The following is a 26996-nucleotide window of genomic DNA, read 5'->3' as shown; positions in this document are numbered from 1 at the left end:
CGCATCCGAGTTGTCCAAGTATTGTCACCAAGCACACCAGCGCCAAGCGCATCCAGATGCCAAGCCAAAGTGCAATGGGTCGGCATCTTCACACTATAAGATTAAAAGCCGAGGTCAGTGGGTATCCATCCAGGGAAAACGATGGGTGCGTCAGTACCCGTGTGCCCGCAGCACCCGCAGCGCGAACGTCGCCGCCGGGCGAGCGCCGACCGACAGACCGACGAGAGGGAAAAACCTAAACTCTCGGAGCGCTGCCGCCGACTTCAACAGACAAAGCGAGGCGCGCGCGCGCGCGCACGGAGACCGCCAGCTTACAGCGCCTGCGTAGCTGATGTGCCTGTCCCTGACACGTGACCTGCGAGAGACCGCAAAAGTTCCCCGTCGATCCCCCCTCCCCCCCCCCCCCCCCCCCCCCGCTTCCTCCAGTCACTCATGTGCTCGTCCGCTGGCTGGGAGCAGGCCCCACTGAAACCAAAAGGAACGGATCGGATCCATTCATCACCGTGCGGTTCCAGTTCGTTGCGTCCCACTGGATCCGACTGGTTACACCCAGAACCGCGCCGTACCAGACTGCATTCGCGCGGATCTGAACTGGAACCGCTCCGATCTGACATTTTCGTACGGGACGGTTAAGGATGTCGCGCGAAATACTTTTGTAGTCCAGTGGTGAGCGTAGCGGTAACTCCGGCGGCGCACACGGTCGTCCAGGCGTCGTCACCAAACACGGTGCACGGAACACACACACAGCACGCTCAAGCACAGTATCCAGTGTTGAGCGCATCGGGAAGTTCCGGCGGGCAGTCGGTATCCGAGTTGTCCAAGTATTGTCACCAAGCACACCAGCGCCAAGCGCATCCAGATGCCGAGCCAAAGTACAATGGGTCGGCAGCTTCACACTATATGAAGATTAAAAGTCGAGGTCAGTGGGTATCCATCCAGGGAAACGATGGGCGCGTCATTATCGGTGCGCCCGCAGCGCGAACGTCGCCGCCGGGCGAGCGCCGACCAACAGTCCGACGGGAGCGAAGAAGAACTCAAACTCTCGGAGCGCTGCCGCCGACTGCAAGTCTGCAACAGGCAAAGTCAGGCGCGCGCGCAGAGAACGCCCGCTCGTAGCGCCTGCGTAGCGGATGCGCCTGTCCTAACACGTGGACTGCGAGAAACCGCGAAAGCCCCCCGCCGACCCCCCCCCCCCCCCCCCCCCCCCCGGGCCCCTTCTCCAGTTACGGATGTGCGCTCCCACTGGCTGGGAGCAGACCTCCACCCATCACCATGCGGTTCCAGTGCGTTGCAACTTGCGTCTCATAGGGAGCCTTCATGTGCGCTTTGCTAGGGTGGTGCCACCTTTTGTAATACCACTCGCCGACAAAACAGCAGCCATTTTGGTCTCATCGATAATACGTGGGGCTTATAACCCTCCCGGACACAAGCACCTTATCTGTCAAGTTCGGAGCAGCGTTGTGGAACCCACGGAGGGAGGATTAGCATTTCCCCCCTCGGATGGGGGGACCGATGGACACAAAGGCCACACAGGAAACGCACGGGGAAACTATGAGGAACAAAATGGTGGCGGGGGAAAGGGAAACAGGCAGTTGGCATCACTCTATGCGAAGCGCACATGAAGGCACCCTAGTGATGCCACCCTTTGTAATATTACTCGCCGACAAACCAGCAGCCATTTTGGTTCTCGGCGATAATCTGTGGGGCTTATAACCCTCCCGGAAACAAGTACCTTATCTCAATAGTTCGGAGCAGCGTTGTGGAACCCACGGAGGGAGGATTAGCATTTTCCTTCTCGGATGGGATTACCAATGGACACAAAGGCCACTTTCCGGCGCACGGGGAAACAATGAGAGGAACAAAATGGCGGTGGAAGAGGGTGTGGGAAAGGGAAACAGGCAGTTGGCATCACTCTATGCGAAGCGCACATGAAGGCACAATAGCGTCTCACTGGATCCGACTAGAGCCACTTTATGTGGCAGCGTAGCTGCCACAGTAGGGAGTTTTAGCAGGTCGTTTCCACACGAACGGTTCGCCCTCGAACGCATCCGCGACGCCACTGCGCATGCGCGCGCGAGTCGTTCGGGAAGTCGGGAGGCTCTTCTCGTTCGTTTCTCCCATTCCGGCCGCTGGAGTCGTCACCGGAACGCAGCCAGCACCGTTCACGAGTCGGGTAAAAAAAAGATGGCGGTCGGTTCGGCGACCGCCTTTGTCGACCCAGCCGAGCGTTAGGCCTAGGGACAGCGGGAGGCTGTTAGTCTGCTTCATTTGAGAGGTTGAACCAAATCATTTCGAGAACTGCTCACAATCGTAAGCGATTGTGAATTCTGTAAACTGCGCATGCTAGTAAATTTTAGCGATCTGCGGGCAGACTAGCTGCCGTGGTGACCGCGAGCAGACGAAATGATTTGGTTCGATGGCACACAACGTTCACGATCGTTCAAGTTCAAGATGACGGAGACACACCACATACCTTTACGGTCGTTCAGACATTTTTTACTCTATCTAGCTTCGCAGTTCTTGAAATTCCGACCGGCAAATGTTACGTCGGCTGTCTTGTTTACATCAGTCGTACGCCGGAAACACGAGCTGCCACCACGGTGTCCGCCACCTTCGCCACTGATTTGCACGTTGCAGAATGCTTCACATGTTTACTAGAAGATAGAAGAGGCTTCAGCCTCTTTCTTTTCCTTGCAGGTATTTCGGACTGTTAAAGAAAACAATACGGGGAAAGAGGGCGTGGTCGAGCTTATTTTAATCTGAAATTATTTATGCATATGTATAGCTAACGTCGCTCTTCACTGCCTAAAAGGTTGCGTAGATGGTCATTGTTAGAAACTCGTTGTCAGAAGGCACTGCTCGTCGCATGCTTAGTGGTACGGAAGTTCAAAGCTGTCTTTTCGACCTAAACACCTGTGCCGATAGTAACAAAAGAAAAAAAAAAAAAAGAATAAATGCGGGAATAAAAAGCAGGAGAAAAAAAAAAACTATCAAGAATTCGTCGGAAGTGTTCTATTCTTGCCTATTCAGAGGTTCAGAACTTCGAAACAAGTTTCTTTTACCAAAATGTGTACAGGCTAAAAGAAACACGTCCCAGGAACGTGAAGCGAAAAAAAAAAAAAAAGTTTTCTTTTGATGACGTGCTGAACTTGAACACTACTGGAAATCTTCTCTCATGAGTTAATTTATTCCTTAACGTGAAAAAACAATAAATAGATCATTTTTGTATTCTGCAGATGGCAATGATAAGTACTGTCTGTGGTGTTAACTTAAATGCGATACCTCAAACAACTTAGACGAAAATAAATATCAAGTTTAGGTCATACTTGCATGCAGATACATGTTTGGACATTTCTTCGAAACTCACGTTGAATAACAATAATCACATCTTAAGACGGTACTTACCTAAACTATACATAGATCATTCTTAAAAAAGTATAACATATCTACCATAAATAGCTCCGGCTGCAGCGTGCTTCAAATCTGGCACAAACGATAATCGTCGAAAACCCGTCGTCCTTCCTCGCCCCTTCGGGGATTTATTTCTTTAAACCTAAGCATGCCAGAACATTGAAATAAACGACATTGTCTTTCGTAAGGAACGCAGCACCGCGTGTAAAAGTTCGAGAAAAAAAAAATTACGAATGTACCCCACTACTTGAAATCAAATGAAACCGTCCGCCGGTCTTTCGAAGTTCGACGAACGTCGAACTTTTACCCTAAAAGTTCGAAGTTCGTCGAACTTATGACTTTTCAGAAATCGAAAGTTCGAAACTTTTCGCATTCTCTTGATAAATAAGTTCGAAAGTTCGAAATTCATCGATTTTTTGGTCAGTCAAGTTCGAAAGTTCGACAAGCATCGAACCTTGCAGCGCAATAAGTTCGAAAGTTCGAAAAATATGGAATTTTTTAGCGTAATAAGTTCGACGGTTCGAAAAGCGTCGAACTTCTTAGCTTAACAAGTTCGAAAATTCGACCTCCGTCGAATTTTACGATATGAACAATTCGAAAAATCGAAATCTTTCGAACCTTTCGAACCACTTGATTCGATCATCGAAACTTCGATTCGAAAAAAGTTCGCGGCATCCCTAGATATAACGTGCTTTCGTTGGAATGGATTGCATTTTATCGCAGTGTTTCTTGGTTTATTTTTTCAAGTGACAAGCTGGCGTTTGCTCGGATGACGTACATGAAATGACTTGTTATATAACAATGCATCAACACATACTATTAAACTTAGACGCTCAGGGATGTGTTCGTTTTTGTAATCAACAAGTTACAGACATAATTATTTTTTACGTATAATATTTATTTTCTGTAGCTGGGCCCGTTTTGTGCTCATTAAAGTCAGTGTGCTATGATGTTATCATTACGTATGTATGGTTCTAAATATCCTCTTTACAATGCCTACAAAGGCCCAAATGACGTCAGCCGACCCCAGCTCACGCATTGGACACGAAAACTGCGTCACTCGGACGTATGCGCTCGTCAACAATCAATTCGTCGACGAATATTTGAATTCGCGTTAGTGGCCAAAAAGTGCACTGACGGAACTTATTATCACTTGCGAATGCCAAGTTCTATGGTGTGCTCAAAAAGCACGGTGGAAGCTAAGGGTCATCGCACCGGTGCCGAAGAATGTCACGACCGCGTGATTTCACAGGTCGCTTTTGAGTTGAGGATTACAGCTAAGAAACAAGAAGTTAAAAAAATCATTTTATGGTCCCTTTAACACGGATATGTGTGCCACACCAGATAAAAATATTGACATTTTGCATGCCGGTAAACTTCGGGACAGCCACTTGGCCTGTCGGCAAGAACACTTCATATCCGGCGTCCGTCCCTTTTGATGGCATTAACAATCCTCTGGAAACCACCATGCTGTCCTTCTTGGTTTAACCTTGTCGTCTGTTCATCGCCCAAACGAAGGTGAGACCGTCGTCGATGTCGCTCCTCGCCAGTCGGTGAGATAATCTCATCCTGAACGAAGTATGATGCTAAGCATATATTCGCTTACTGTGGGGCAGTCGAGCAACAGTCACGTCCCGAGGCAATCGTCCTGTCGTGGCCGGCGTTTTCGGATTTTGTTTTATAGGAACGAAGTCCGAGAGTACAGGGTGTCACAAAAGAAAATTGCACGGTATTTTTTACCGCAAAAATAAACTAGGCGTCGCCGAAGGCTTATTCTCCGCCCAAAGGTAGCGCTAGAGGTCACAAACATGTTTCAGCCCGATCCGATAACTTAATCAAAAGTTATAAGTGATTTTCTGAAAATTTCAATGGGAAAATGGCGGCCGACGGAGTTTTCAAACACATGGGGCTCTGTGACACCAGAAACCGAAAACGAGCAAAAATGGGCTATATTTTCTCTTTGAAATTTTCAGAAATTACTTATAACTTTTCTCTCTTCTCACTTCACAGACTCTTGAGGCCCGTGCCGTACCGCCATGCCGAGCGTCTTTTACCACTTTTCAATGGACGAATGGAGATATAAACTAGCGAAAAATTGCCGCCCGGCGTCGCTAGCAGCACGGTTACCATGGCAACCTCCAGGCCCAAAATGGAGATCACTATCGGCGCTTCTGACGTCGTGCATCTACATAATTTGGCGTCGTGTCGCTACTCTGGCAGCTTCGCTGCCATATAGAGTGGCTCTAGATCCGACTGGTTAATCCCAGAACTGCGCGACACCAGATCGGATTCGCGCGGATCTGAACTGTCCACAAGTTTAGAACCGCGCGGATCCGAACTGGAACCGCTCCGATCTGACATTTTCGTACGGGATACTATCTGAATCTAGCAAAGGCCAAATGCGAGCAATATAAACAGACGTAAACTAACAACTGGTTTATGCCTGTGTTCCTTCTTTCTTTACTTTGTCCCTGTACTAGTTACTTGTGATTCTCTCTCCATAGCCCAGAGCTCGAGAAGCACTCAGCTTTTCTGCTTCGGCGTATTTGATTAAAAACAGATACAAAAGAAAACACGAAATAGTATACATAACCAGCCAATTCATTCAAACCATCAGTATCATTGATTGTGTGAGATGTAAATCTATGGTGATGCTCTTGCAATTGTGGCCATATTTCTTCATTTTCGATTCATGCGTCGCCTGCCCTGTCAGCCATGCCTGAAATCTTGGCTGAAGTTTTGCCTGCAGCTACATGCCATACCTCAATAAAGCCACATACGAAACTTTAGGTCCATATCACATGAGCGAATGACGCTTTAGCGAACAGCGACATTTGAGAGAATCGACTTTTTAGCGAATAACGGGGGCACGCGTTAACCGACCCCTTCCCCCTTCCCTTCCCTCCCCCCCCCCCCCCCCCCCCCCCCCGTGCTGCGCTAACGCCGCTTCGCGGCGACAGTCTGCGGCGGCTCATTACAAAAATGTGAACCCACTTGGCCCGTCCGAAAACACCGCTTCGCGGCGTCCGACTATTCACTAAAGTGTCATTCGGTGAAACGTGGGCATTCGCTAAAACATCATTCGATCAAGTGAGTGCATCCCAAAAATTTACACTTCCTGCAAAAAACGCGCGCGCGCAAAAAAAAAAAAAAATTAAATAGAAACGAGCGCGCCGACAGCTAGCTAACGTCGTCACAGCCTCCGCAGGGCGAGCGGGTCGAGCGGGGCGAGTCGGGGAAACATTCTGTCCTCGCCGTGATGTCACCCCGGTTCACCGTCCGTTTCACCTTCAGTCCGAGCGCAGCGGACGCTAGGCGCCATCCCAGCCAATCCAGCGCGGAGAGAGTGTCATGTGACCTTGAGCTCCCTGCGTCGCTCTGCCCAACCGGCAGGTCACGCGCTTTTCTCCCGGCGCTGCATCGGCTGGGATAGCTCGTGGCGTCCACTGCGCTCGGACTGAAGGTGGAACGGAGTTTTTTTTTTTTATAGTCCTTTTGCTAGTCCTAGTCCTAAGGGGCCGGGCCAGAGCGAGGGCTCCGGCTCTGCCTCACCTCTCGCGTCCGTGGCCGCGCCCGATGTCAGAGACGAACGGTGGGGCCGGGCCGCCCGGCCTCAGCCGTCGCGTCCGTAACCTTTAATCTGAAAGCACGGAGCGCGAGCTCCGTGCTTTCAGCGTCTCTGCCAAGCACGCCGAAGAGTACAAACATTGTTTAAGCTAGATGGCGCAAGCTACTGCCCAATACAAAGAGTACAGTCGCTAAGATTTATCCATTTTACCCAATGATGGTAATGATGATGATTTTAAAACTGGAGAAATGGCGGGAAAGAGTTGTCACGCAAGTGAGGCCATACAAAGTTGAACATGTATTCATTACATTTAAAAATAAACATTTCAGTGCTCTAATAGGTTTAACAATACATTTTGCATAGTCGGCTGCTGGCTTTCTGGCTTTGCCAGAGCCGTCGGGCTTGCTGTGCCCGCTTGCTTGGCCATCTGGCGGCTGTCGCCCGAAACATCATTTCGTGGGTGTTGCGATCGTTGCAAAAAAGTCGCCGTCGGACTCCACGACAATCTGGGGACAAATTCACCTGCGCAGCGGGGTTTAGAACGTGCCTATGTCAACGACCCCCAGAGAAGACCGCAAGGCGTTCACCATGTCCACCAGCGGTGAGTTGGCACCTGTCTCCGCGTCCGAACACGCAGAGGCGACCGCGTAGGCCTAGGTGTCAACCGGCGATCCGTCGAGTTGGCAGGCTCCCACAGCGGACCTCAGATAGCGGAACAGCTGTTGCTATTACTGCTAGTGTGCAAGAAACGCGACTGCCGCACTCTTGAAACACTGCTGGAGAGCTACCGTTGACGCCTTCAGCGTCCTGGGTCCACGCTGCAAGCAACTTCGCAGTTGCCGCGGGAACACCAAAAATCGATAAATTTCGCAGTATGCAGTCTACAGCCCCTGCTGGCTGTAATGTCCATTTCATGGCGTAACCACAGTGACTACGTGTTACAATGCATGACGTTGGAGAAAAATATTGTCTGTTGGTCCTTGTTTCTCTTCAAAGCATATCGGTTTATCGGTTGCTCCTGTAGCATTGCCCGCCGGACCATTACATTACCGGAAGCACGGTAGGGGGAAAGGAGACGTCGGTTGCGACATGGCTGTGTGTCTGGTATTTTTTTTTATTATTATTTTATTGGCAGGATAAAACCAGCTGGGGCTAGGATCGAAATGTGCGCGCTTCCTCGGGACACCGAAAGCGTGTCGGCGTCGAAGCGACGACAGAAACCCGGGACAGCACGTTTCCGGAAATCCGGAAATGGGACACCGGCAGCGTCCCGCATGACTAAGCACTATTCTGTTTATATTCCTTTGCAAATATCCGCATTGAATGACCGCCTCCATACGAGAGAATACAGTGTCAGACCGCAAAGAAGGTACAATCGTGAGAACAAAGGACGCTCCCCTTATTGAGCCGTACTCCAGTCATCTTGCATCGAAGAAGGGACCAGCCATCAAGCACCGTGATGCTGCAGTTTCTAGCGCATAAGATCGGTTCCAACCAGGGTGAGCTACCGAGGAAAGCTGTCTTTCACAAGTTCCTTGGCACGGGGACACTATAAAGGAACACGAAAAATTGGCGGAAGGCCAAGCACCTGTTGTGCTGTTTCTGCTTGCATCACCGGCTACGTGCGGCCGTCGGCTACAACGTGATCTTTGCTGTCATCGTTTTCAAGTTCCCTAAGGAGGACGCGTGCTTCAGTTCACCTCGTTATCTTTTATTCGTTTTTAGATGCACGCTGATCTTGTGTCTGTGAGAGAAAGAGAGGAGACTCGCTCACGGCCGTCAAAAAATGCGGGTCGCAGCGTCTGGGAAAATCGCGCTGCACGAACGGTTCAAAGCCCCGCTATGACCTGACGGACTCGACCGCTCAAAGAAAAGCCTTTCTGGGAAACTAATTCAGAATAAAAAAGAAGAGCCCGCGCAGGTGAGACAGGTAGAACGGCCTCGTGGAGAGGGCGGTTCCTTGCATGACTCACTGCACGCGGACCTGTTACCTGTTGCGTTCATACAATGGTCGGGGGAGGGCAAACGTTGACGGGGAAGGGGTATACCGGTACCGCGGTACGAGGCGGCAACGGCTATTTTTCTTTCCTCTTCACGTCCTGACCGCGTTCCGTCGCTGTGTCTGTCTCGCTGGCCACGTCGAACCCGCCAAGTCCCCGCGGCGGGCAAAGCCGATACAGCTGGCGTTGGCGCGTATGGCGCACTACCAGCGCGGCGGTGCGAACGCCTTAGCCTACGAAGAAGATTCGTATCTGCCGGATCAGACCATCGGCGACGACGAGTCGACGGGATACGACTCCGGACAGGACCTCGCGCGCGTGGGTGCCACGGACCCGAGTTTGGACGACGAGGGACGTAGCCTCCTCAGACTTGCAGCCGGCGAAGAGATTGAAGAGCTGCTTCACGGTGAGCGCAAGTTGGAACGTCGACGCAACTCGCTCAAGAAACTAATGAAAGCGCGGATTTTGACAGCTTGCTCCGGGGGTAGATGGATGACAAAATCTCTTACTCGTTAGCCTGCCCATGTTGGAAGTTTGGGCCGGTTCCGAGATGTTCTGCAGGAGTTGTGTGCAGTGATGCGGTTCTGGCAGTTGGGACGTGAGAGGTGTTTTTCCTGTTGGATTTGGCACTGCTCGGTTGCTCTTTTGAGTGTGCAGTTTTCGCTTTTGATGGTACGCAGTGCTAGGGGGTTTGGTATAGTGTTGAAAGTTCTGTGGAAAAAATTTCCTTTGGACTTTGCATCTTTTCTATGCATGCAAGGTCCTAATCTGATACGGTCTGCAATACCGCCGACAGATGTTGCTGGCACTATCGGGGCTGATTGACAGTTTGTGGCATGAGGTCAGCTCTAAGTACACCACTTTCTTTCTTTCTCTAATCTTCTCTTCTACTCTCAATAAAAGCAGCTTATCTTCCTTTCGAAAAAGGGCCTGTATGGACAGCTCATATCCTGTTTGACCTTTTTCTTGGGGTCACCCTTATCTGGGATAAAGAATCATTATTCAGAAGCCTATTCCTGTTTGCTTTACGAATGCAGCATTCTGCATGTACAGTAAGAATAAAAATTTGGCTAACCAATGACATTGATATGTCAAGGTTTAGAGTGTCCCATGTTTATTGAGGTTTTCCTGTTGTTCTCCCTGCTGCAGACAACTTCTTTGACGCCAACAGCGACATCAAAGTGAGCGATGCAACGCCAGACAGTGGCGTGCATGACCTCTCCGGGATGGATCCCGAGGAAAAGGCTCGGCGCGAGGCAGAGTGGAGGGAGGAGCTCGCTAGGGTGAGACACCTTGAAAGTGTCGGGAAGGCAGCTGTTGTTTTTGAACCCAACCCTTGGCTTCCCCAGCTCCCTCATTGCCTTCGTTAAACGACGAGATGAAACAGTTTGTGTGTGTGTGCGGCTTTCGTCTGATTTCTTTAATGAATTAACTTACTATTGTCTTGTCTCCGCTCCCAGGTGAGTGCAAGTGTTATTTTAAAACAGTCACTCTTGACTCTTGTGGGTAATGTGAAGTGTATGAATGCAGTAAGAGCTGGTAGCTTCGTAAGTTTATGCCCGCTCATGCAACTTATTATGGCGTAATGTTGCTCCTGCAGCTCCGAGTGGTAGTGACAAAGGTTAAATATCAGTGCATATGCCAGACTCATCTCTTCTAGTGAAGCAGTTAATATGCTATAATTCGGATTCCATGTTTTCGGCGCTTGTTTCTCGTGAAATTCCGAAGGTGTTTTTCAATTTATTTTTCGCTGAAAATTGAATTTATCGGAGTTTAATTTTGTTAGATTCCCAATTCTCTGAAATTCAAAGTTTATTTTACTGTGTTTCAAAATGTAAAAAGATTCAGAAACACAAAAGGAAAAGTTTGGGTACCATAACCCGTTGCTGTGAAAGAACCATGACGAGCTAAACGACAAACCCTTTTTGTCCGTAGTTCAAAATTTCAAAAGAAACAGTCCTCAGGACCACTGACCCTGTGCACTTATAAAGTTTACTCTAAAATAAAATCACTTCTACTTTTTTTTTTTTGTCGTTGTGACCTCGAAATTTTGAGTCTTATAGATCTGAATTGCTGGGAAACTTACTGGCGAGTGTTTTTCAAATTTTTTTGGATTTCTCTGGAAACACTGAACCCTAGCTATAATTTAAGAAAAGGCACTACCTAGAAAAAAAACATTTTGCAAAAACAATTGACTGAAAAATGCTCTATTTACATCTGCCAACATCTAGAGAGTACCTTCAGAAGGTTTCTCTTGTTCACAATGCATAGTTATATTTTTATAAATTTTCAGTTCACTGATGCTAAAGAAAAGGTAGAGGTTTTGATCATAATGCAATTAACGCAAAGGTGCAAGCGAGCTGGAATGAATTACGATGATAATCCTTGGAGAAGGAAAACAAGGGGGACAAAGGACAAACACAAATCTCAAAATACAGCTAGGTTATTGGTACACGACTGAAAATATCTGCCTGGCTCTGGTACTTTTTGTCCCTTGTTCCCCTTCTCCAGGGATTATCGTCATCCATTCCAGCTCACTTGCTCCTTTGAATCAATTGCATTATCATCATAACCTTTAAATGCAGGCCGTTCACCCTTGTTGGTATTAGACTGGTGGCAGCTGATAAAACCCATTTGCTTTACTGAAGTCTAACTCCTGATTAGCTCAGTTGGTAGAGCGCTTTTTTGAAAATGGAGAAGTCCCTGGTTCGATTCCAGGGCCAGGCGGATATTTTCGGTCGTGCACCAGTCACCTGAATGTGTTTAGAGATTTGTGTTTGTCCTTTGTTTCTCTTCGGGGATTATTATCGTCAAGTAGAGGTTCAGGTATTTCAAATACATTTTTTTCTGTTCCACTTTTTGGCATAAATTTCACGTAATAAATTTATTGTTTCAGCATGAAACTATCGAGAAACTTGGTTTTTGCGGCTTATATACCGAAATTTTATGAAGTCAGTTACTATGAGCATAGATTTTGCATTTTCATGTTCCTTTATTATAGAAAAGTGTAATTTGCGAAACTTGGTAAATGTGGAGAAAACAAATCTTTTAATTATGTTTTTTTAGCTGAACAATTTATATTTCGTGAAATTCCTTTTTATAGCAACCGGCAACAGGTATTTCAGTATGTATTCCACTAGAAAAATGTGTGGTTATTAATGCCATTTCTCAACAATAGATTCATTGAGCAGAATCCATGCCAAGCTACACTTTACTTTGTTCTGGGGATACAGTACATCCTAAAATTGGTTCACAGGGCTGAAACTTTGCATGCCCTCCATTTATATAGATAAATACCACCTGTAAATTTCATGCCGACTGTGTGAGCGGTTCAGAAGTTGATGTTTCCAGGTAGTGTCCTCCCTCAAAGGGATACTTCTAAGAAATGTGAAATATACCCATAGTGTTCAGAAACGGGCTGAATATGATCTACAATATCCGTGAATGACAATTGCACGTTTGTATGTTGAGCCTGATGGCTGTGTTTGTCGTTCTATAATCTTGTAGAGGGAAAATAGCGACGTCTGGGATGCACAAAAAAAAGAGTCCTATTGAGTGGGAAGTTTCTCCCTCTCCTCTTCTCTTGTGCTGGCTGTAGAGCTGTCGGGATGACATCAGGTTCACAGCATGTATAGTTCTAGGCGAGACAGTTATCGTCACTACCTGTCTAGGTTTCTAGACTGGCATTACAAACGAGGTTTTAGCGACATCCACCAGGTGCTTTTCGCTAATCGTTTAATTTGTTTTAAAATTCCTTTTCGTGTCTTTTTTAACTAGAGATTGGTATGTCCGATGTGATGCTGCTCCGTTGAGCACATATAGACAAAAAAATGGGCGCCAAATTTTCGTTGTAGTGTCCCTTTAAAACATATGGTGAAAAGACAGAAGTGGCATTGATGATGAAAAGAGTAATTATTGCTAGGAAAAACCTCAGGCAGGGTGGATGCTTTACACTCGAGACAGTTAAGTGCTTTCTCAGTGCAAAGGGTTTGACTTACCTGGGATTTTACAAACAAAATTTACCCCGAGAAATTTTTGAGTTAGATAAGCTTTGTGGTGTTAAGCATATTTTCCTGCAAGATGTGCACAAGGAGTTGGAGCATTAATTTTGTATGCGTGTTATTTTGTAATTCATCATGTTTTGGACACTCCTGCTTTGGTCCTCAACAGGACTGGGAGTATTACAAAATAAATTCAAGGATTGCCCTCTTTACCCAGTAGTTCATTAGCCGAAACAAACGATGAAAGCAGTTGCTTGTTTTCCATACGAGTAAACAGCAGGAACATTTTGTAATTGTCCCTTAACAAGTGCCTTGGACGAGCTGAGCTCGTCGGCCGCTTTTAGGCTAAAAATGCCATGGACGAGCTAGGCTTGTCCGAGTAGTTTGCGGCGCTGATTATAGATTGCAGCACTCGTTTTAGTTGGCGCATTTTTTTTCCGCTGCCACTGATTTTTGTGCAATAAATTTTTGCAATTTTATCTGTATTACTAGAGGAATAAAACTTCGAAATAAAAATAAAATGGCACTTTTAGGTTACTTTTCGAAAAAAAAAAAAGGGGGCCACTTAAGGGGTTAATCGAATAAAGTTTGGTGGTGAGTTACAGATTCGGCAAATGTTTGAACCTCCATCTGTTTAACTACCATAAACATTTTTAAGACAAAAGCTGTCATACTAGTAGGTACGTTTGCCACATCCAAATTGTCAAGCGTGGATGTCATGTAAGGTGCCTCTTGCTTTCTCCGCTGTCTCCTCTGGCACAGGTTGAGGAGGAGATCCAGAGCCTGCGGACTGTGCTGGCCTCCAAGCTGGTAAGGTCTCAGGAGCTGAAGCGGAACCTGGGCATCACCGTCTGGAAAGAGCTGAAGGATGACATGGAGCAAGGCATCAAGAATATTCAAGACAGTGCTGCGTGAGTGCCGCCGCTCCTGCCGTGTCTCAACTCCTGTGTTTTCCTTCAAAGCTGGCAGCTTTCTGTGTCTGCTTTCTGTACGCAACTTTTTGAAAGGATTTGAATGGGGCACAAAGTTAGTTGCAGGCTCTTCGAATGATGCTTGACGTTCTTGTATACCTTGGAGACAGGCACGTAGCCAGGATTTTGTTTCGGGGGGGGCCCGCCCATGACAAAATGCTATATGAGGGGGAGGGGGGAGAGGAGGCCCCAGCAAAATGGACGATTTCAGGGGCGGGGCCCGGGCCCCATGGGCCACCCCCCTGGCTACGTGCCTGCTTGGAGAGGAATTGAAATGGGCAGAAATCTACCATTAAATGCTGGAGGAATGCCCAGCCCACTTTTACTGAAAAATGGGTTGATCTAGTAACGGGCACTTGTTTGGTCAAATCAGGTGCTTATCGTGTAACTTGCGGAATTTTCACGTTTTTTAAATGTTAATACTGTGCGCTTGAACTAAGTGGGCACTCTTGCAGTATTTTACAGTAGTCGCAAGATCTCAGACTCATGCTTGATACTCTTCACTGATTGCGCTCTCGCGTCATTTTGTGCCAAAGACAATTTTCTGTGCCATCCTGATTAAGATCCGCCATATTGCACAAAAGTGCACCATATTCCGTGACTGGCCGAATTAGGCGGCAACTTCGTAGCTAAGCCAGTGGAAACCAACATTACAGAGTAGCTTAGTGTCTACAGCAAAAAAAGAAAAAATGGTAGATTTTTTTTTAAATTTATGATTCTCTTAACTAAATTTAGGTGATCAGCAAGATTTTATGACTGCATGCTCCACAGTACTCTGAAAGGTGATTCAAGTTCTCAAAACGGTTTTGAGATTTCACGTCTCTGTGCTCCAAAATGCTTCAAGAGTTATTGGTAGGTGCTCGAAAGTGCTCCAAAATTTGTTTTCAGGTGCCCCAAAAATCGCTCCAAATCACAATTTTGCAGTAGCATCGACGTGTTTTTGCATACCTTGGGAAGGATTTGAGTTGGGCAGAAAGCTAATTGCAAGCTCTTCAACTAGTGCTTGAGGTTTTTGTATTGTACCTTGTTTGGTTACAGTGCCAGTTCTTTATTTTAACTGGTTCCAGATAACTTCCTGCAGAAGGCTGTTCACAGAAACTTTAATGCTTATTTGCAGAGAAATAGGTTTGAACAGTTATTTTGTCAAAAAGTGGGGAAGGAAAGTATGGTTTGTAACTTCGGTACACAAAATTTTCAGTGAAGGTGCAGATTGACTTGCATCCCTCTGGCATCTAGTCCCTGAATTACTTGTTCCAACTTTTTGTATCCTAGTGTTTTATACCTACAGGATATGTTAATGTACAGTTGAGTGTACTGGTGCTGCTTTGTTCAAGTTTTTGGAAGGAAGTGCTGACTTTGTCGTTGAATTTCAATAGGACATGAAGGCTGCCTGTTAAAACCTAAAAGTAGTCTTAATTGTAGTCTTTTATTATTCCCTGGCAGACATGCTGCTAGGGGCTGGGTTTTGTTACCAGCTATATAACATTGTCGGTTGCTGCATATTAGATAACTTTCAGGTCGAGGTAAATTATATCTTCTATCTCATAACAGATTCTTTATATCCAAATCCTTGATTTTTGTACATTCATTGTCTAAGCTACTCATCTCATTGATGCATCGGAAAGGCACAAGGAGAAAACAAAATGGCCCCTAGATTGGGGTGCGGCTTCTTATTGTAGGCCTAATAAACATGAACTATTAGTTACACATATTAGTGCTGAAACACCGAGTAAAATAAGTGTTACTTTGTTTCTTGTAAAGTGTATGGAAACCAAAACCTAGTCTTGTTGAAGTGAGGTACTCAAGCTTTGCTTTTAGTTGACAACAGTCTTGTTTTCCTTTTACATTTTACAAAGCTGTAGAAACATGAGAGAATCATGTTGTTGCTCCTAATATGGGTTTTAAACGAATCTTAAATCGGCCATAAACCTTGAGACTACCCGAAGTCGGCTTGGAATATAATTGTTACTTCTGATCAAGTGCTGGCACAGTAATAGTAGTCAGCCCTTGCATGTTACATGCAAGGATTGGTTATTCAAAGGTGCCTGATATCCTGTGGCATTCAGCTGAAACCAGGCCATTGTGGGGGCTTCATTAATGCACCTGAAAAGCAAAAAAAAACAAAAGTACTTTGCCATGTTAATTTTTGCAAGTTTTTGGGAGAATGTCACATCCTTGTCATAGGCTTGCTTTTACACCCCTGCATTTCCTTTTTTTTTTTCTTCAGAACACTACATGTTTTTTAGTGTTACAAAACTTGCTTATTAATGTGTTCCTTGTAGGTTGTACCTTGTGTGCCTTGCAGCAAAGCACTCAAACTTTAGCGTGCCCCCATGCCAGCTTTAGCCAGAGTGGTATGGAATGAGGTAAAGAAAAAGAGACCTTGCTCTGTCTTGACTCAGGTATAAGGATGTCAGTGGGAAGTTGGTGGAATGGAACTCTGCTCTGACGAGCGCTCCCATGTGAGTTGGCACCTCCCGGAAAGAAACTGTCGCGCAATGCTGCTGTCATTCTCTGTCTGCGTCTGCTCTTTCCTCTGTGTGCCGCCGCTTGTGATGGAAGCATGTCTTCTGCTGTGTGTGGTTCATGTGGCTCAACGAGAATATATTCTCTGGTCTAGTTCGACATATCAAAATATGTGTTGTGATAAAGGCCCGTATCAAAGGCAGCTTAGTTCAAGTAGGGTTGTTATTCGTTACTCTTTTTGATGGGCACTGTGTAATTTCCATCGAAGCCTGGCAGATTTTGCCCAAAATTAAACATCATCTGTTCCTTTTTGGTCATTTGCTTCTTTTTTAATGTGGTTCAAAAATTGGTCCAAGCGAGAGGGAGCATGTTTGAGAGCTACTTATTAATTAGCATATATGTTATGAAAATTTAATGAAAATTAGTTTTAGACACCATAAATTCACAAGTGAAAGTCCGATTGCTACTACTGTAAGTACCTCTGCAATGCAGACGCCACACATATTTAAAAAAATGTATGGCAGTAGAAATACTGCAATATATCCCAAGTACATACACTCCAATCATACACTAATAATTTACATAGCACTCAAGGCTGTTTGGAGATTTTTGGTATTCTTTCTTTCTTTATTCAGGTACCCACTTCGCCATCAGGCATTACAGTGGGGGGGAAAACAAACACAGTACAGACACACAAAAAAAAACATTCAACACCATAAAAATCGGGGTAAAAACAAAGCAAAGCTTTTTAGGACAGGGAGAAAAAAGAACTGTGTTTCTCCGCCCGGGTAAATCAACTATGCATCGCAGAAAGCTCGAACTCGGTGAGAATGTGAAGCTAGCGGTTTGGATGGAACACGAAAGATTGAGATGACGAAGTTGCTTGAATTAAAATATGACTGAGAAAAACACAATTGTTCTACAAGCCGACATCCACCTAAGCCTAATATCGTCAAAACAAGAAATGGTATTGTGAACGCCTGCGAGATTTATGTCTGTGAAAAACGCTTGTCAGGAAGAAAGAGAATATTTTCTTAGTTGTTGACACGTTTGTTTCTCTGAAATAGATGCTATAGGTGCCCACAATGTCATTTCTTGTTTTGGCGATATTAGGCTAAGGTGCACGTCCGCTCGTAGAGAAATTTCGTTCTTCTCAATTATCTTGATCATGGTATTGTCATGTTCTCAAACTTGCGCGTCCTATCCCGACTGCCAGCGTCACACTCTCACGGAGCCTTGAGCTTTCTGCGGCGCATGGTTTATTTACCCAAGCCGGAAAACACTGTTCTCTTCACTCGGGAACTCCCTGTATATCAAACATTGGAATGCTTCCATCATAGCTAGGAGTAGAGATGGCCGTCACTTTGTCACCTCCCACGACGTTCCTAAGCATTTCTAAAAAAAGTCGCGGTAAGATTGGGTTGGAACGCATCGCGGCTAACATTTCTAGTTGCATAGTAGCAGTGCAAAAATCCCGACTGTGTCTCTGTGGGCCCAATCGTGGCAGCGTGGGCCCGAACATAACGAGAACATGCGCGACTGACGGTGCCTTCCTTTGCATGTCTGTCAGTCAGAACTTCCCAGGACTCTTTAACTCGACTACGTACGTGGAGCCGTGCTCTCGTTTCTCTGCTCTGGCCTGCCTGTCTTTGTGTCTTGCACTGTCTGCTCTTCGTGTGTGCACAAATGTTTGCATGCCATTGAGGCTGAGAATCAGTGGTGTACCCATTGGTGCGACTCTGGTGTCCATTACCCAAACTAATGTACGCTCTCAGAGTCACACTTACTTTGCCTTTTAGCCGTCCCAGTGCCACAGACATGCTGGGCTCGTCCGCGGATGTACAGCTGTGGACGAAACAAGCTAGAATGTGCGAACGCATTCAGTTCGAGCGATGCCGCTACCACCTAGTGGCAGTGGGGAGAGCCTTTGTCTACTGGGGCATCTGTTTGATGCACCCTCTCTACTTGCAGACACACACATTTTACACTGATGTGAAAGACGTGTGTATTTGTGCTTTGTACACTTCATTAAAAGTTCAGCCCAACTGGAGTGAAAGCTGCAAGGCCAAGCTTACTGTTCGTTAACTGTTCACAATGTGTTAACACATTTGCAATAGGGTTTCGCTCCAAAGCTTTATGCTTGTGCTTTCATGCATTGTCCGAAAGGATGGAGGCAAAAGCTGTGGCACTGAGGGCGTTAAAGAACAGCAGCAGCTTGGTTTCATGATGCGGATGAGGCGACATAATTAAATGTAGCTCGTCATAAATCTGCTAGCAGGCATAGATTTTTGTATAACGACCATAACATCCTGAGAGATACCCTTGCTGAAATGGAGAACAAATAGGGTAAATTTAAGGAGTAAGCTACTTTCAGTGTGCGACGAAAAAGTTGGAAAGAAATCTAGTTTTAAATTTCGTGACCTGCAAAACTTGTGATCGTAGGGAGGGGCGATACACCAAGGATGATTGTTCTTCCCAGTCAGCGAAGTTTGCTTATCTCCCGTTGTCGCTAAGTGACACCATTTCTGCCGAGGTCACCATTGGCCGGGGCCTGGCAATTACTAAAAGTGGGCTATCTTTCGGTGTCTTCGAAGAAAATAGCAAATCGGGTCAAAAATAGGGGGTGGGTTATCATTCAAGGGTGGAGCATCTCTCTGGATATTACGGTAGTGTCCAGAACAGAGAGAGGCTCCATGCAATGTCATTCCAATGTCATTCAATTCATCCACATTCTCGGCATTGCATCATCGTCCTGTTTTTTTATCTGTACGAGTTTAAATCATGAGTATATGCCCTGCTTCGGGTGCAAGCGAAACCGATGCCACAAGCACGAGCGTGTTGTCTTGAATGGCATTTTGTTTCTTGAGTGCGCGTTCACAGCAAGCCTGCTTAAGGGGATACTAAACCGAAATTTCGAGCTCACAAAGCTAGGCTGGATGGATAGGCGGGACGCTGCAAAACCAAAGAACATCACTCATACAGCGATATCTCTAACGAATCACCATATTTTTGGAAAAGGTGCGTGCGATTGAACACGGGCCGACGAGACAAGTCAGTCATGATTCTCGTTCTCTTTCCTCCTCCTCGCTGCGTCCTGTCGAGCTGGTAAAACAGAAGCGAGGAAAAGATAAAAGAGGCCTCCTACCCTCATTCTAAAATTTTCCAGGAGGACAATGACATCATTGCCCTCGCTTGATCGCGCCCTACTTTTCCAAAAGTATGGTCATCCGTTTGAGATATTAATGTATGAGTAATGTTTTTTAGTTTGTAGCGTCCTGTTCACCGCTTCTGCGACCTTATTTTGCGAAATCGAAATTTCGGTTCAATATCTCTTTAAAGCATTGTGCTTGCTCTTGTAGCTTCTGTTTTGCTCACCCTTATGATGAAACGGAGTATTGCTCACTTCCTGGTCCCCAAGTTTTTTTGTTTTTTTTTAAAGTTTGTGGTAGTCAGTAAGGAACATACCATTGTAATAGTAGTAAGTTGTTCAGCCGCTTAACCGTCTTGGACGGGCCTAGCTTGTTAACGCTGAGTCGTCCCCAAACAGTTCAGGAAGAGTATAGGTCGTCTGCTATTTCCCATTCACGCACACAACTGTTTTACCCGAACAAGACTCACTCATGGCTTAGCTTGCGGCTGCAGTTTTTAAAAAAATTTGCTCCCATTTTGTTTGTGGCTAGAAATTTGATTTTGAAGGCAAGAAATGTAATTTTGGAGACAGCAATTAAGCAATTGGGGTCAGAAATTCCCCCAAAAAACAGTACAGGGGTTAAAGGCTTTTGCAGTGCACTCTTCTGTTGTACAAAAATATTGTGAAAAAAAAAAAGGCTTTATGTATAATGTACAAACGTGCTTGGATCTGCTTGGCTTGTGCATGTTTGGTCTTGTGGCATGTGGAACCAGTTTTTTTTAGGAACCAAGTTGGTTATCACCAATGCTTGCTTTTGCTTCCCTCTCTCCCCTTCCCCAAAACCTCAGCTACCAGAAAACCACCTCAACCTTCAAGACTGCTGGAGAGAAGACCACGACTGCCCTGGGGACACTGGGTGCGAGCGTGTCCAAAAAGCTGGGAGAGATGAAGTAAGCTTCTTGCTCTACTCATTGTAGCAGTCGAGTCTATTTTGTATGGTGCCCTTAATTGTTTGGTTCTTATGTAATTTAGCCATAATTGTGTTGCTTGCATTACAAGCAATTGGGTTACTGGTAGAGCCCTGCGCGAATAACAGTTTGAGTATCCGCAGACTTTGTATCTGCATCGAACCGCATCCGCAAACTTTTTACATTATTGTATCCGTATTCGATCCGCATCCGCATACTTTGTACCGGTATCCGAAACGCATCCGCAAAATGTGGAACCATGTTGATCTCCTTCCTAACCACCACATGTTGCGATTACATTTAGACTAGCAAAATCAGCGGAAACCACGGCGACAGCGGCGTTCTTCCCCGCCGCACGCGGAATCGGAAACTCTCACCTGTGGCTCCTTAACTCTCCCCTGAAGTCTGAACGCCTAAGAAAAAAAGGTCATAAAAAATAAAAGTTGGGAAAGGGAGGAGGAGAAGCAGTGGTAGGAAGACAAAATCCTTTCTGTGATGTTACCGAGGTTATGCGGCCGCCTCGAGTCTCATGGTGTTTCGTGTCAGCCAGCGGGCAGATGCGCCGCTAAGTCAGAGTCCAAGACCTGATTGGTTCAACTAATGTGTTGTTCGAGAAAGATCGCGGCCTGCAGGTGCCCAAATATATATATTAAAAGAAAACATGTTTCTTTTTTTTCTGCTTGGGGCGGTTTACGTAGGTTGCACGCGGCAGCCGCTGGCATTGCTGGCGCTCTGGCGTCGTAACTGGACGAATATGAACTGCCAGACTTTCTTGGCTAGAACTCTAAGCATACAGAAAAGAAGCAGGCAATTTAAAGGCTGCCTATGGGCGTGCGCCGCCGATTCCGAAACTTTGCAAGCCATGGCGCCACAGGGTTGCGCTCGCTGTCGAAGCATTCTTTCGTTTTTGGTAGCATGACCACATCACTCTCTGCGGAGAGGGGGAGGTTTCTTCTACTTTCTTGTGACTTGTTCGTTCGAGGTTTTCTTTGGCCGAGAAAGTTTTCCGCTCTTTCCCTGACAAAGAACTAGCTTTCCCAGCACGATTGATGCCCTGCATTTTTTACTTTTTCTACACATAGCATTTTTGACGAGATGAAACGTCTAACTGAAGCGATCTTCAGTAAAAATCAGATCTTTCTTATGATCCCTATCGTTTCTTTGACTGAATGGACTGACGGACTGAATGACACCGAGCAAAAATTTAGATCTGCATCCGCAGCCCCTGACATCCGCATCCGATCCGCCAAACTCCGTCTAATTTTTATCCACATCCGCCAGTTTTGCTGCAGATATCTGCGGATATCCACAGATATGCAGGGCTCTAGTTACTGGTCTTCGCAATCTTGCTGCTGGTCATGTCGGGAATCGAGTACTGTTTTACTTGCATTTTGAGGCTATTCTTGTAGAATGCAATAAATTGCAGATTTTGTGGACTGTGTTTTATTTTTTTACAAGGTTGAAGTTAAAAAAAGGTTGCACTTAACACCTGGTTTCTTTTGTCACGTAGAACAACTTCGAAGAAATAAGTACGTAAGCAACAATATTCCATTACATGATTGTAGTCACTTGTGCTGGTGTTCCATTCACATGTCACTACCGCTACTGTTGCTATTACCGTATAAACACATGTATGGGGCCACACTTCTTTTTTCAAATTTCGGGGCAAATTTTTTGGGCGAGGCCCGTACACGGATGAAAACAAAATAGTTTCGGATGTGCATAACAAAATTGATGTAACTTGCGATAGCAAGCAGTAGTCTTGAGAGTCTTCATTTCAGTCCCGATCGTCGTAACTTGCGGTATCCAGAGTCTGACCGGCGTCGGCAGTGGCCAGAGTTGCTCTTTTGAGCCGTCCAGTAAGCGCCTTTTCGGAGTTTGCATTAGCCATTTATTTCATAGAATTTCACCTCAACCAAGCTTGCGTCGAGCAGTGCAGCGTACAAGTGAGCCTGCCTTGGACCATGACTGCACGCTTTGTCCTGCACCGTATGCAGATCTTGTAGACGCCGTCTTCGCGACCTGTTGCACGTCTGCCGCACTTCGAGGCATAAGTGACAGTTTGAAAGTACTTGTCCACAGCTCTGAGGTTGTGAGGCCCGCATAAACCAGCTTAGCAGAACAAAACATTCACAAAGCCCAATGGCAACGTTCGGAAACCCGAGTGTCCCATTTCCCAGCAGCTACTATCGCATGGGCGGAAGCCAACCGTGGATGATACAAAAACCATAAAAAGGATAATTTCCACGAGCTTTTATCCCGTAACCTTTCTAATCTGCACTTCAAAACACGGCAAAAGGCACAAGCAGGGACGCTTATATGGCAGGGTAAAGATGGCAGAGTGGAGACGCCGAGCGCACTCCACACTGTGGAGGCAGTCGGTGTGCCTCGAAAGAAAGGGGGGGGGGGGGGGGGATGCGGCTAATACACAAATAATAATAAAAAAAAGTTTTTAATACACTTTAAAGAGGGGGTGCGGCCCATACACTCAATTATATGTGATTCCGTTGCAGTATGAAAGATCTAGTGAAGATGCATTGTTCTTTAAGTGGTTCAGGTTGCTTGCAAGCATTTCATGTGGCATTTCATGTAGCATTTCATGTAGCATTTCATGCCCATTGGTTTGACATTAATTTAAAAAAAAAAAACATGGGCGGTTTGCACACCAAGGTCAGTGTTGGAATAGTCTTTCACCTTATAACAGTGCAGATACAACCAACATAGGATGACAAATTGCAATTGTCCTGACCTATAATCAGAAAAGGGATGGTTATGTCGTATATCATATACTTAATAACCAGGGGTAATGAGATGGAACCAAATAGTATACTGGGCACCTGAGTTATTCAGTATTTGGCTTTGAGATAGTTACCACATATTGGGTCATGGGAAGCAAAACTGCTTTCCAAGTTTGCTAACAGGTTTTGTGAGATCTTGGTTGACTACCTGAGGAAACTTAAATTATTTACCTTTGAAGTGCATAAAGGGACCTGTCCGTAATTGGAAGGTAGATAATTGAGGCAAAATGGAGATGGGAGAGGCAATTGCTTAAGGGGGCACACCCCTTAGGGGGGGTCAACTTTTGAACCCTTGTCTTAAAATTAATGAAATTTACAGGGTAGGCTGGTGGTCATGCTAGAGGGTGTATAACAAAATTTCAGGTCTGTCGGTTAAATGAGAAGGAAATAAGAGTAGCTTCTATCAGCAACACACCTACATTGTTTAGTTAATCTATCGTCAGAAAACTATTGCGATATTAAAGATTTTTATTTGCTAGATATGTAGCAGAATGCCTAGAGGGTGCGGCTATGGAACATTTTTTCTATAAAGTAATTCATTTCTATAAATTTTCTCTTCTGCAAAATTGGTCAACGTTTTGGTCTTCTGTGCCTTCGACAAAATGTCAACATTTTTTACAAAAGACATCCGTAACGTGACAAAAAAGTTCCATAGCCGCACTCATTAAATTTTAGTCAGGAAAAGGGAAGAATGAGCTTTCTCTGTCTTGCCATTATCAAACGATAGATTGACTAAAATGGAATTTATACCAAAAAGTGGAACGGAGAAAAATGTGTTCAAAGTGCTCCAAACCCTACCTTTTCTATAGCTTTGGTGGACAGAAAGTAATTTATAAAAAATTAACTATACAGTGAAAATTCATGAAACTTTTCGGGAATACTCTCTAGATGTTGGTGGATGTAAAGATGTCATTTTTCAAAATCAACTTTTTTTGCAGAATTTTTTTTTTCTGGGCAGTGTCTCCCCTTAAGCTAAACCTGTGAATATTTTAGCTTCTGTGGCTCTCTGTCTCACTCAAAGGGACAGGTCAATTGCTAATTAAAACATTTTGATTCCACCTTTTCGTAGGAACTCTACTGCTTTCAAGTCGGTAGAAGAGAAAGTCGGCAATGTCTACTCCAACGTGAAGGTGGGTCGATTTCCCTGTTTTGTACCCTTGTGGACAAAAGAAACCAGAATGCATGAACGCACTTCATTGCTCACATTAGTGTAACTGCGCGGCAGCACATACAACCTGTGTGCACTAGTCTTGAGGAAGAGCAGCATCCCCTAGACGAAAGATGCTCTTCCTATCATCCTAAGTTGGTATCAATATGTGAGGTGACAGCGTTAACACATTCCAGTTTCTTTCTCCACAACACTTAGAGTCGGCTGCAGTGCAAATGGCCCGTTCTTTTTTATTTTGACTGTGTTCTTTGTGTTTTAGAATGTCTTGTTTTTTCTGTTTCTTTCGTCTCTTCTAGGAGTAATGCCAACAACTCCCAAAAACTTCTCTTTCAGGAGTCGATCTCTTGAGCGAGAGTGCTTAGCGTGTTTTTGCATTCGGTTTGGGAAGTTACAAGGCTCCTGTTCCACAGTTCCGGGCACCGCTAGCCGTTACCGAGAACTGCGGCGCCTCAGCGGCTTAGTTTGATTGCCGCGTTTCTTAGCCGAGGGCTCCTTGGTTGGATATCTGGGACAGCGTTGCAAGACATTTGGTTATGTGTGGGAAATCGTTTTGCTTGATTCTTCTTTTTTTTTGTTATTGTGACAATAAAATGTTCACCTGTGTTTGTCTCGTGCTATGTTTTGATTTGGTTCTAGAGGCTAGATTTATGTTTTAGGCAGTAGTCAAGCCATCCTCAATTGATCATGCAAAACAACTTGCTATCTCGCACTTTCTATTCTTTGTTCAAATCTGTACGTTCTGATCAGTCGAGCCATGCTGGTGGGCAACTTTACGTTGTAGTGTAGTTGAAGGTAGACTTTGTTTCGCTCCAGATCTGCCAGGTTGGGTCACGAGCCAACTTAAAAATGTGATGTAGTGCCCGGATGTGTATCAGTGTGCCAAGACGCACACCAGTATGCACATCAGTTATATACGTATCACTTAATTTCTAATTGGCCCGAGATTAAACCGGATAGTTCGTAGCTTTGCCTGTAGTCAACCGTAGAGTTAAACACGGTATAAAGGCCCTTTTGCTCATCATTGTAAAATGTAAAAATTGCACAAGCTCATGCAGGCATGCACCTCTCTCTTACCTCCATGCATGACGTTCAGTTGGCGACACGTTGAGAACCCAGTACATGCTTGACGGATAAATGCTAACGGCCTGTATTCTTCATAATGGGCGGTAGCTTGCGCCACCTAGCCACAGTCTCTAGCGCGCACTTGTTGCCTTTCACCGGATTTCGGCTGGGAGTGCGTCGAAATGTTTTCAAAGGCGGAAGGCTCGAGGCTGAGCATCAGCCAGGTTCTTGTCCTGTCGCAGACTACGCAGATGGGATTTTGGCTAAAGCTGATGTTCCGCAATTAGTTGCCAACTGGAGACACGCTGCATAGTTGCGGCTTCCAACGAGAGAGAAAAGCCTCTTGGCCTTGCACGCCTTCTCGTTTTAATAGGCTCTTATATTTTGTCGAATCAAAGCCATCTCTCCGCAGAATTGGATGCCGTATGCTCCAATCAGAAAACAAGATGGCCGGTCGCCTTGCGTTGTTTTTCAACAGTGACTTTTCTCCTTTCCCCCTCTCTCTCTGCTTTCCCCCCGTCTTCCTCCGGTTCCAGTCTAAGGTTTCGTCGAGAAGCAGCAGCGTGAACAGCTTCGAAGAAATCGTCGACAACAGGACCGGCAACTCTGTATCTGCCACGCCCACCACAAGCCCAGTTTCCGAAGAGAAGCCGCTGTCCTAAGCGAAGACCTGGACCACTCCGCAACTCGTCTTCGTCGTCTTTCGAGTTTCTGAAATTCCTGATGTTGTTTCTTCCTCCTTAAATCTTTACTCAGTTTTTTTTTTTTTTTTTTTAATTTTTTGAGGTGCAGCTTGTATTTAGAGACACTCCACGCAAAGCTTGCCCTTCGAAACAACGTTTTAAGAGATCTATTTTCATCCGTACTAGTGTAGCGACCAGGATTCCTTTTTACCGAGTCTCTTTACATTCAGTTTTCGCAGCCTGCACAATTTGCCGTTACATTTGTGCAGTCCTTTTCTTTTGTACAGTTTGTTGCCGGTACGGCGACAGTTCTTCAGTTTCTTTTTTTTTAGATAAAACTTGCAAGGAGGTTTTGCTGTCGTGTGAGCCAGATGCAAGGGTTTCAGACTTTGAGCGTTCAAACGGTAGTTTAGTTTCTGTATAGGTTATGTTGCCTGTTTATTTAAATGTCTTTTACCGTTCGAATTGGCAAAAGTTTGGACTGCAGGGCGGTTGAGGTTTTTCAACACGTTTTTCTTTGACCTACAGTTTTACCAACCTACTTGGTAGACAATTTGTGTTCCACCAATTGAAAAGGCCCTTGGCCCGAAAATAAAGCTTGTTCATGCAGCAATTTTTAACGGGATATATTTTTTTAACGTAACCATACGCGCAACATTTTAAGAGGGTCTGTCGTCGCTTGTGAAGATTGTTAATCTAGAAGCCCCTCCCCCCCCCCCCCCCCCCCGACACTTTTCGGCATAGTAGTCCGTACCTGCCAAGTCTTCTCT

At 45.6% G+C, this 26996-nt stretch overlaps 1 protein-coding gene across 6 annotated transcripts; it reads left to right on the top strand.

Moving 5' to 3' along the window:
• The first annotated feature begins 7393 nt into the window (after nucleotides 1–7393).
• On the top strand, nucleotides 7394–26841 carry LOC8052565 (tumor protein D54). 6 transcript variants are annotated; one of them, XM_029990820.4, is made up of 7 exons: nucleotides 7410–7580; nucleotides 10129–10262; nucleotides 13743–13891; nucleotides 16354–16413; nucleotides 20396–20497; nucleotides 24383–24443; nucleotides 26080–26841. In XM_029990820.4, exons 1-7 carry the CDS (start codon nucleotides 7529–7531, stop codon nucleotides 26203–26205), a joined length of 684 nt encoding a protein of 227 aa, XP_029846680.1. In that variant the 5' UTR covers nucleotides 7410–7528; the 3' UTR covers nucleotides 26206–26841. The 6 variants fall into 6 exon arrangements, with proteins under 6 accessions (XP_029846682.1, XP_029846680.1, XP_040078258.1 ...); XM_040222324.3 differs by lacking the exon at nucleotides 26080–26841 and adding an exon at nucleotides 24815–25084 and having other exon boundaries at nucleotides 7412–7580; XM_040222325.3 differs by lacking the exon at nucleotides 26080–26841 and adding an exon at nucleotides 24778–25084 and having other exon boundaries at nucleotides 7413–7580.
• Nucleotides 26842–26996: the final 155 nt, after the last annotated feature.

Source organism: Ixodes scapularis, unplaced genomic scaffold (assembly GCF_016920785.2).
Source record: "Ixodes scapularis isolate PalLabHiFi unplaced genomic scaffold, ASM1692078v2 PGA_scaffold7__128_contigs__length_106722199, whole genome shotgun sequence".
Lineage (NCBI taxonomy): Eukaryota > Metazoa > Arthropoda > Arachnida > Ixodida > Ixodidae > Ixodes > Ixodes scapularis.
Note: the sequence above shows the minus strand (reverse complement) of the source record. Positions and strands in the feature narration are given on the sequence as shown.

Excerpts from the sequence above, each read along its gene's own strand:
- LOC8052565 (XM_029990820.4), top strand. The coding sequence starts at position 7,529 with ATGTCAACGACCCCCAGAGAAGACCGCAAGGCGTTCACCATGTCCACC. Across the intron at positions 13,892-16,353 it reads AATATTCAAGACAGTGCTGC|GTATAAGGATGTCAGTGGGA; the intron begins GTGAGTGCCGCC and ends GTCTTGACTCAG. Across the intron at positions 16,414-20,395 it reads GCTCTGACGAGCGCTCCCAT|CTACCAGAAAACCACCTCAA; the intron begins GTGAGTTGGCAC and ends CCAAAACCTCAG.